At 49.0% G+C, this 11079-nt stretch overlaps 1 protein-coding gene across 1 annotated transcript; it reads right to left on the bottom strand.

Annotated features, from left to right (window-relative positions):
- Positions 1-6223: 6223 nt before the first annotated feature.
- LOC120699769 (splicing factor, arginine/serine-rich 19-like) lies at positions 6224-7534 on the bottom strand. The gene has a single exon (XM_039983845.1). It carries the CDS (start codon positions 7458-7460, stop codon positions 6504-6506), a length of 957 nt encoding a protein of 318 aa, XP_039839779.1. The 5' UTR covers positions 7461-7534; the 3' UTR covers positions 6224-6503.
- Between the last annotated feature and the right edge of the window lie 3545 nt (positions 7535-11079).

Below are 11079 nucleotides of genomic sequence, written 5' to 3'. Positions count from 1 at the left end.
AGGGCCTCAACCCAGTAGGAGGGAGGCATGGAGGCCTGAAACAGCAGGGAGCAAACGACATTATTGATTGACCGAATGATGCGTTCAGCTTTACCATTTTGAGGCGAAGTGTAGGGGCAGGACATGCGAAGATGGATGCCCCGAGAGAGGAAGAACGTGCGGGTGCTGGAGTTGTCAAACTCGCGCCCGTTGTCACACTGGACGGCCTTCACAGGTGCAGCAAACTATGTGGAGGCGTAGGCGATGAACCCGGCAAGTGTACTGAAAGTGTCAGATTTGAGACGCAAAGGAAAAGTCCACAGGTAATGAGTGCAGTCATCAAGAATAACCAAATAATATTTATAACCTGGGACACTGACAACTGGTGATGTCCACAGATCACAATGTATAAGATCAAACTTATTAGACGCACGGGACGATGAAACTGGAAAAGGTAGGCGAACATGTCGACCTAGCTGACAAGCATGACACAAATCTGAACAATCCTCTATGGAACAAGAGACACTAGACGCAAGCTTGGACAAAGCTTCATGGCCGGGGTGACCGAGTCGCCGATGCCATAGTGGAGAGGAGCCCTTAGCAACTAGGGAGTGTGCTGGATCGAGACGCAGGGGATATAGCGGCCCCGAGCTATTGCACCTGACGATCACGTTCCTAGAGTTGAGATCCTTCACAGAACAACCAGCAGGGTCAAACTCAACAGAACAATTATTATCGGTAGTGAATTGGCGAACAGAGATGAGATTCTTAATAATTTGAGGAGAAACCAAAATATTATTAAGACGCAAGGAATGAGGTTACTCTGTAGTGCCAGTGGCGGTGACAGGAATCATGAAGCCATTACCGACAATAATGGATGAAGGAGCAGGATACCGCTGAGAAAAAGTTTGTGAAAGGAAGTGAGGGGTGGATGTCATGTGAGAGGAGGCACCTGAGTCGAAATACCACTCGCTTGACGAAAGCGGGTTCAGCGTTGCTGTGCTGAACGCGGAGGCAAGCGACTGTGCGTCCCAGGAAGGGAGGCCGGCCATGGGGTTGTAGGAGCCGGCCGGACCCCATTGGCCGGCCTCAGAGGCGCCAGGTGGAGCAGCAGGGAGCTGGTACGGCTGCAGCTGTGGCTAGAACAGCTGCTGCGGCTGGTGCAACTGCTGTTGTTGGGCGACGAACGCTTGCTGCTGCTGCGGCGGTCGAGGTATGGGCGCTAGAGGAGGATGGCGGGCACCAGATCACAGCTGGATGGTGCCCGTCCAAGGGTTGTAGACGGTGGGCCAGCCCCCTGAAGGGAGGCTGACGGTCTTGGCGCCCCCGGCCTGCTGCTGCGGCTGCTGCTGGACACCGGGCTGCTGCTGCTGGGCGCTACACTGCTGCTGTGTGGGGCCGCCGCCGCCGCCGCTACCACCGCCGCGCTTGCTGCGGCGGTTGGGTTTGGAGCCGGCGCCGTTCCCAGCGCCCCCGGAGCCCGAGCTGGGTGCAGACTTGGTGGTGGCGGCTAGTGCAGCAGCCAGCGATGGCTGGCGGCTTCCCAAGGTGAGTTCCTCCAAGGACAGATCGTCCTTCGCCTCTAGGAAGGTGGGGAAGGGGCGGGCGTGCCTCAGCAGGGCACCGATGTGCGTAAAGCGCTCGTTGAGGCCACGAATCATGTTGAGGACGAGGGTGCGGTCGGTGACGACCTCTCCCAAGGCGGTGAGATCGCCGGCCATCTTCTTCAGATGGCAGCAGTACTCGGTGATGGAGAGATCGCCTTGCATGAAGTTGCGAAACTTCGTCTCGAGCTGGATCGCCTGTGTCTTCCGATTGCCCAAGAACTGGGATTCGACGGCGAGCCAGGCGTCCCGGGCAGTGGCGCCCTGGGAGGAGACGATCTCGGCGAGGTCGTCGGTGAGGGAGCCGAGGATCCAGGACTGGACAACGCAGTCCATCCGATCCCAGTCCGGCGAGGGGACCGGGGCGTCGAGGAGGACGTGCGCTTGGAGGGAGAATTTGCCGAGGACCAGCAGGAACTGATCGCGCCAACGGTTGAAGTTGCTGGAATCGACGTCGAGAACGATGTGGACGAGGCTCCGGATGTTGTTGACGGCGACGGCCTGGGCATGAAGGTTCAGGAGGGCGGCGGTCTCCTGGAGCAGCAGCGCAGAGTGGAGGTCCGCCGGGCCTCCTGCAGGGGAGGCCGACCCGCCCGCAGAGGATTCCTCCTGAGTTGAGGGTTGCAGGGCGGCGGCGGCGAGCGCCCGCTCCCTGTCCGCGCGGGCGATATGGCGGCATCGCGGGCCTTGGAGGCGTTGGCGGCCTCCTCTTCAGCCTGGACGAGGCGAGCGAGGGCCGCATCGTAGGCCTCCTGCCGTTCCTTGGCAGCAGTGCTGGCCTTCTCCTTGGCCAGGCGCGCGGCGATCTCCTGCTGCTGGAGGTCGGTGAGGACGGCAGAGGCGGATGGGTCGGAGGGCAGTTTGCCGCCACCGCCGGCGGCGGCGGCAGCCGCGTCCCGATCGGCGGCCTCGGTGTCGGAGGCGCCGGTAGGAGGGGGGCCGGTCATGGCGCAGCACGGCAGGAAGCCGGCGCGCACGCGCAGCGCGGCAAGGGGCCGGCGCGCAGGGGTTCGGAAGCGAAAATCCGAGGTCAAGCTCGGACTCTTGATACCATGAAAGTGGATGAGAATTGGGAGAAACAATAGATTGATTAATGGGGAGCAAAGGCTCGAGTACATATAGGCAAGGGTGTCCACGGGAATAGGAGAACAATCCTATCAGGGGAGATCCTTGCCTAATATAACCAACCAAACCAAGGAGTGGGCGCACAAGGCAACATGCATGTGCTGCCGCACCTCCCTAAACCCAAAAGGGCTTGCCAAAGACAGCAAGAACCCTGCCTAATATAGACCATGCTAACACATATTGTGTGTTATGTGTATTACCCTTTCGATTTGTGTTCTGCAATCTGCACATTTGCCCCCATCCTCACGCCTATGGCTGACTCCTCAAACCACACCACACATGGGCAACACCTTTTTTATTGTTGGAATATTTAGTATGCTTTCTTGAAAAATACCCACCAATCTTCAATGCATTTTTCGTAAGGGGCAAAAATGGTGTCTGCTGTCTAGTAGTCTTTTCTTCAAAAACAATAACCCCAACAATCTCACCTATAAAAGAATGGCACCATATCTGCATCTGTAACTACATAATGGGAACAAACTGCACATGCATACAACCCACAGACTAATTTGACATTTCATAAATTCAGATGTTTTTTATAAGGAAATCCAGATGTTAGTTTCCCACTGCTTGATACTATGGTGGAAACATCATCTTCTGCATCTGCGGCTACTGAACTATATACAATCTCCGCTTTCCTTTGTACGAATGACTTAATGCTAGATATATATATGTTGCGTAATATTTTTGTGTTTGTTTAACCATGTGAATTAAAAGTTTCAGTCACCTACATGTATTATTTAGATGTTTTTCCTACAGCTAGAAAGGCATGCTAAATATATAAAAGTGTATTTTGTGTGTACTTTAGTATGACATCCAAAGTTTTCAATTATCTGCATGAATGAATTATTTAGATGACAAGTATAAAGGTGTGCTAAAATTATTTTGATAGAATATGGGCATGCACATGCTTGTTTGTGATGATTACTGAACATTCCTGCATGAATGTCCTACTAAATGGCCCATTACGACATATAAAAATAGACTGATGATCCCTTCCTACGCGGTCGTCAAACTCAATTATGGCTTTAAGATACTCTTGTATGCAAGCACATTTGGTTTGCCTCAATTTCTGACTCTTCTTTTGTACATTTGGAGTACACAGAAATCAGTATGGTTAACATTTAAGATCATAACTGTCTCGTTTCTTTTGTAAATTTTTCAAACCATCTCACAAACACATGGGCGGTTTGATTTATTTTTCTAACAATCATCTCTTCTAGAACAGTAGTATCTTTCTTTAGAACATCAGAAACTATTTCCTGCTAAACAATTGCGTACATCTAAACACTCTGCAAATGGATCAAGAATCTGAGATAGAAAAAAGTTGAAGTGACCAAGTATCTGGGCGAACCCAGTTAAGCTTACTATCAGACGCTCCTCATCGTCATGATAGAAAGCATGCAATTGGATGACAGGCAGCTTCTTAATTTCCCAGTCAAAAAGAGGGCACCGGTCTTCAGGTAAAACACACCAAGACAGGCATCATCAACTGGCCATTGGATGGACTAATCATCTAGGCACCATCATTTTGTTGGCCATCTTGCATCTGACCATTCTGATCCCTGTGATTATGAAGGTGCAAAACGGGAATGTTCTTTGTTCATTGAGACAATGTTCAGTGCCCGTAAGTTACGAATTCCTTCCTGATGTGACATTTTGAATGACAAGCAATGAGACATCTGGCGTGGGTGGTGCAGGGTTAACCATTTCGTTTTCGTTGCAAATCCCGGTGTTTAACGGAAACGAAATTTCGTTCCGAAATTTCGGTAAATTTCGGCGAATTTCGGTGAATTTTGGCCGAATTTTTTTGAATTTTGAATTTTCAAACGAAATTTTCCGAAAAATACCGAAATTTTTTTTCCCGGTAACTAGCGAAAACGAAATTTTTCGCCGAAATTTCAAACCCTGGGGTGGTGTGGGACTTGGGAATTTCTACATCCATTTAAGAAATTTCTTGGACGCCACTTTAAAAAAAGATTTGTATCTTTAGACTGTTCGAATTTTTTTTATTGCTTCAATGAAGTGGCACCACTGTAGCAAGTACTCACATGCAGCATTGCCACACAGTTCACGCTTCTTGCAGCGTTGCCACACGGTTCATCTGATCCGGCATCCGCATCCTCTCATCCTCTGCATTGTTGTTTTAGTCAGGACATGGAGTTAGCATGCCTTGCCTGACTGCCCCCACAAGGCACAAGAATCCGACAGGAATATTAGAAAAGATTTAGATGTAAATTACTGTAGCACTTTTGTTTATATTCAGTAATTATTGTTCTGCAATGGGTTAACTAGGCTCAAAAGATTCGTTTCGTAAATTATAGACAAACTGTATAATTAGTTATTTTATTTACTCAAAAGATTCATCTCGCAAATTATAAACAAACTGTATAATTAGTTATTTTATTTAGCTATATTTAATACTTCATAAATATGTTAAAAGATTCGATGTGATGGAGAATTTTATAAAATTTTAAAATTTTGAAGGAAACTAAACAAGACCTGGTAATAAAAAACATATCCACACCCCGAACATTTCGTGTTCAGAGTAAGTTGCAGAACAGTTGTTCCTCTTGTCACTCCACAGTAGTCAGCTCTCATGCAAAGTGCAGGAGCCTTGTTCTATGATTTTTTTAATAATAATTTTCCATGCTGACGAAACTGGAGCGAAATCACATGGAGGAAAAGAAAGATCTACCAGTACCACATTCTGCAGTGCACAAGTCTGCGTGCTGCACAGAATCACTCTTTGGCTCTTTCTATCAGTGACCATTCATCACTTTCACCAACTTTCTCCATGCCCTTGCCCAGCTACATTACTCCAAAAAGCTCTTGCAGGCTTTTACCAGATTCTTCATTAGTGGTTTCTGAAGATCCAACAATTCAACTACACAAGCCACACAGTGATCCAGCCCCAGCTGCAACAACTGCAAAACAACCTTCACCAACCAGAGCTGAAGTGAGGAGATCAGGAGAAGGAGCTCGTCATTACTTTCTCCGAAATAGTTACTCCAAACAACAAAGAACTGTTTCTGTAGAGTAAACAAAAACGAGAACATTGCAACTGTCTTGATGTTCTCCCATGGTGCTATGATTGTCTTGGAAGTTACCGAACCCAAGGAGCAGCAGGATCAAAAGAACTGTCGTGTCAGCTGGCCCTGTCCTCCCAATGCAGGAGTACTTAGCGGCAAGCCGGCAACATTAGTGCACTGGTTGTCATTAGGCTGGAACCTGCTGGAAGATGTTAGTTTTCGGAGAGGCTCAGCTCATCTACCAACAGATGTGGCTCATTCCTCACCCCAGGTCCTCAGCAGCAGCAATGCAATGAACAGAAGAATGCAATGACAGGAGGAAACAGAGTATCTTAACACCTGATTCTTGTTGGTTCCTTACTGTTGATCTCTCCTTCAACTGCTCACATCGAAAAGGAAAAAGAACACAATTTTCATTTCCATGCTCTTGCCATGTCACCACAAGGACCACTCAACCAAACAACTCCAACAGGCAACAAGAACAAGAATCACCATCAAAAGACCAACTTTTCCAGCAGTCAACACTTAAATTACATCACCATAAGATACTACAAACAGAGATCACACAGCCCACTGATCCCTTTTCTGTACAACAAAAAAGTCAACCCCTTTTTCCCAGCTACTCACTTGCTCGTAATTAACATTGCAATACTTAACACTAAGCTAAGGCGCTAAGCCATGAACAGTTGAGCTCCAAGAACAGCAGCTCGAGGTGGAAGAGAAGGAGAGGCTTTCGTGGAGGTGGAAGTGGTGACGGCGGGCGTCACGGTCTTGACTTGCCGGCCGCTGCCGCGGCGGCGAGGCCGTGCATGGCGCCGTAGCCCGGGGAACCGAGCCCCAGGCAGCCGAGGAGGAGGCCCTGCCGGTACGGCAGGAACGTGCGCCGCCGCATCTCCTCCGCCTCCGCGCGCCGGGCCTCGTACAGGCGCGCGTGCGCCGACGTCCTCGCCCTCCCGCGGCCTCGCGACGCCGCCGGGGAGGGATTCCTCTTGGGCGCCGGCGGCGGATTAGAGGGTAAAGGTGGGTGCTTGCCGCTGTCGGACTTGCTCCGGTGGAGGAGGTCCTTCAAGAACCCCCACCTGCGGCAGCTTCTTGAAGAGGAGGACGCGGAGGACGCCGTCGAGGAGGACGACGACGACCGGGAGGCCGACGGGGCCACCTCCCCAGCCGCTGGTTCGCCGGAGCTCGCCGCCGGAGCAGGCGACGACGACGGCGAGAGCCAGTGGGTGCGGAACGGGGAGAGGGAGCGGGAACGGCGGTGAACTGACCGGCTCCGGAAACGGCTGCGCTCGTCCGCCGGCGCCGCTTTCACCTCCGCTTCCGGCGGCGGGGGCGGCGCCGGACGGCCTTCGGAGACGTCTCCGTTGAGCGGCGGCAGCGCCTGCGGGCGGAGGAGGAAGGACGCGAGCTGCATTGGCCGGATCTGGCCGTTGTGGAAGAGCTCGTCGGCGGAGGACATCGCGGCCGCCGCCGGCGACGGGCAGCGCGAGGAGAAGTCGAAATTGAAGTCGAGCCCCAGCTCGAAGCCATACTCATCGCCGGTGCCGGGTCCGCCGCGCGCGGGGCTCGCCGGCGCGCTGTAGAAGCAGCCGGCGGCGGAGAACGACGGGTCGCGGGCGGGGCTGGACGGCGCGCTGACGAAGGGGGTGGAGCACGCGCTGTCATCACCACCCCCACCGCCGCTTCCGCTGGCACAGGTGTCGCCGGAGCTGGCGGCCATTGGGCCGGCGAGGTGGTGGTGGTGGCCGGTGGGGATGGCGAAGACGCGGAAGTAAAGAGGATTTAAAGCGCTCGCAAGGAGTTGGTTGGATGCGTGCCGTTTTCCGATCTGGCCCCCTGGAAAACCAGAATTCTTTGACGTCCTGAACATCAATCCCTTCTCCAAACTTTAAGCAAATTTCAAAACCGAACTACTATTTTTCACATATACTACCTTCTTATGCATGTTGAAGAAATATATAAATATTTTCACATATTTCTCACAATACTTGGGACCGAGAACATGACACGACCTGTTACATACTATAGAGATTGTGTGTGGGTCCACGCTGGCAATATTTTTTTAAAACAGTTGCAGGTTTGTTCAATAGACATCACAATTGTAGTTTTTTGCAACACATGTCAAATAGTTGTAGGTTTTTGGAAATTACTCTCGAAGTAATCTTATGAAAATTAAAGCAAATCTGGATAGAACGAATAGTGAACATTCAAATATATTTCTTTTAACTCACTCTGGTTTTATTCTGCACTAGAAAGGTAAAATGGTACTAAAGGGAAATAATTGGTATTTAGAAGACAATTTTCATCTTTTTCTTCAAACACATACATTTTAATATTGACAAAGTCACCGTAGATGTCTCAGTGTCAAACTATTTTTTGTAAGCCACAATATTCATGTGCTTTCTTATGTTGCCTAAATTATGCCCTACAACTAATGCTGGTGCCCCGGGAATTCAACTCCCAGATTAGAGCATCGTCAGCATCAGAGTAAGAAATGCTGCCAGCTATGGCCACAACAAGCACCTCCCAAAGAGTCATGAGCTGTACAGAAATATTTCTTCTGAAAGTCATCTTCAGGTTAGTACCATCCCAAGCTTCAGCAATAGAAACACCTTTTTCATTAACCAAGGCATAGATCTTCTAGCCAAACTGATTCGGAGATGGGTTTCCTTCCGACTTGCCGTCGCAAAGGCAGAGGTGTGTTTTTTTTAAAAAAAAAAGGCAAAGGCGTGTATGTCATGCGCGCGCGGTAGGTTCTGGCCGGTTCGGAACGTATGGCCGTACGTTTTATTTTAGGTATAAGTCGTCACTGAATTCCAATACGCACGGTCTTATCTCTTTACATGCATGTTAAGCCTGGCATATCATGCATGATCGGGTACATTATTACATGGATGCAGCATGGACATTGCCTGCTTGGAACAGTTGAGAACATAGCGCGCCCGGGGCATTTTTCATGCACTCTCATCAGAGAGAGAGAGATATATATATATATATATATATATATATATATATATATATATATATATATATATATATATATATATTCATGCTGCAAATAAATACTAGGAATTTGGATCATGGTCATCAACATATATAGCGCGGACCAGACTCAAGATTTAGGGGCAGCCCCGCGTGGCTATACATCGCGCGCGTTGCAATAGAGCGATGATGTATCCCCTAAAGCCTCGTCGGTGGTCTCTTTCGGCCTTCCGTGGTCTACTACAGCTCGCTTATGATTTCTTTCCTCGTCCACCCGCCGCTTCTCCTCCTACTTTGTCGCCACCGCCGACTTGCTTCTCCAGGGTTCGAGTTGCCGAGGGCGGAGCTTCTCCGACAGTTGGGTATAGCCATATGGGGGGGGGGTCTTGGAGAAATAGCTGCTGTAAGGATCGATGGACCAAGAGGGGGGGTGAATTGGGCCTTTTTCAAAATTCTAAAGCAATAAAACAACCTTAACCTATGCAAGGCTAGTAAGGCTCAATTCACCAACCGGCTAAACAAAGCAAACTACACAAGCTAACAAAGATATGAAACTAAGCAAGGTAGAGCTAAGCTATGATCTCTAAGGTCAAGCACATGAAAGAAAGCATGAAAGTAAGTGCTTGAAATGAAAGAGAGTGCAAGAGACAACCGGATTTTTCCCGTGGTGTCGATGTGTTGGCACACACCCCTAATCCACGTTGTGACACTCACTAAGAGTCTTGTCACCTCCCATGTCACCGAGACTTGGGCGCTCACTAAGAGTCTCCGTTCACCATCCCGGCGTGGTGGAGCTCAAGCCACGTACAATCTTCTTCTCCGGGCTCCCACAATCCTTGGCAAGCTCCGCGAGAAACACTTCGATCACCAAGATCGTCTAGGTGCTGCCAAACACCAAGAGTAACAAGTTCCTAAGCCTTCACTTGACCTACACTCAGTTGGCCCTAGCTCAAGCACACTTGCTACACTTGCAATGGATGAGTTCTTCAAGGTTGAAGCACAAACTAAGCACTAGATCTTCTCTCTTTTGCTCAAAGCTCTATCTCTTCTTCTCAAGGGTGGCCTCAGGTTTTCAAGGTGTCAAAGGCAACTGAAATGAACCAGGGAGTACCCTTATATAGAGTGGAGGAGGTCACATAGCCGTTGGAAGTTTTCTGCAGAGAAACCGTGACCACCGGAAGAACCGACGGTATAGAAAATATAGGCATCGGTTCAACCGGTCTCTCTGTGTCAAAGAAGTAGCCGTTGAAGTTCTGACACAGTATCCACGCTTGCGTCATTGCACCGGTGCATGCTCCGTAGGGGCATCGGTTCAACCGGTGCTGAAGAGGTTCGCTGATCAACTCAAACAAGCGTTCTGGAACAAAGTACATCCAATGCACCGGTGCTTTGATTCTTAACCGTCGGTTCAACCGGTGCTGAAGACATGTTGAAGTCCACCAAAACATGCTCTCTGGAACAAAGGACTTTCATTACACCGGTGCTTTGATTCTGATCCATCGGTTCAACCGGTGCTGAAGAGAGGTTGAAATCCATCAAAACATGCTCTCTGGAACAAAGGGCTTTCATTGCACCGGTGCTTATCTTCTTGACCATCGGTTCAACCGGTGCTTTACTTGATATCTGCCTTCATCCAGAGAAGATAGACCGACAGGGCGTCGGTCCTTCCGCCATGCATCGGATGCTCCGATGCTGGTGCACCGGTTCAACCGGTGCTACTGATTTTCTTTGTTTTCAGCTGTTTTGACTTGGATTCGAATGTGACTTTGATTGTTTCTTCTTCCAAGAGTTGTGTTGACTTCTATTGACCATCTTTTGCTGTTTTTGAGTGAGTGTGTAAAATTTCTAGGGCCAACTCAAGTTTGATCAAGCTACTAACTCATGAACCCCTCTTAATAGTGCGATCGCTACAAAACTATAAAACCTATACTAACCAAAGTGTCCTTCTCAACCTTGTGACACTTAGGACTAGAAAGATCCTTAGCCTTGACAAATATAAGTTAAAAGCCGAGATCGCCTTTTTGAATGACCGAAATTGAGGGGCCTCTTTTGACATATGACCAAATGAGCGATAATGATTTATTAAGCTGCACAAACTCATTAGTCACAATAATGGTTGTCATTAATCACCGAAACATACCTTGAGGGCCTAGATGCTTACAATCTCCCCCTTTTTGGTGATTGATGACAACACAACCATAAATAACGAGAGAGCGAGAATGATAAAGCAAGATAAACACATAAACACAAGCGAACTCGAAAAGAAGGACCAAAGAGCTCAACGGCTCAAACGAAATTCATAGATATGTCTCAAGGCACGGCATACTCAAGCGACAAATGTACATATCCATGAATTA

The sequence above is a fragment of the Panicum virgatum genome, chromosome 3K (assembly GCF_016808335.1).
Source record: "Panicum virgatum strain AP13 chromosome 3K, P.virgatum_v5, whole genome shotgun sequence".
Classification (NCBI taxonomy): Eukaryota; Viridiplantae; Streptophyta; class Magnoliopsida; order Poales; family Poaceae; genus Panicum; species Panicum virgatum.
Note: the sequence above shows the minus strand (reverse complement) of the source record. Positions and strands in the feature narration are given on the sequence as shown.

Excerpts from the sequence above, each read along its gene's own strand:
- LOC120699769 (XM_039983845.1), bottom strand. The coding sequence starts at position 7,460 with ATGGCCGCCAGCTCCGGCGACACCTGTGCCAGCGGAAGCGGCGGTGGG.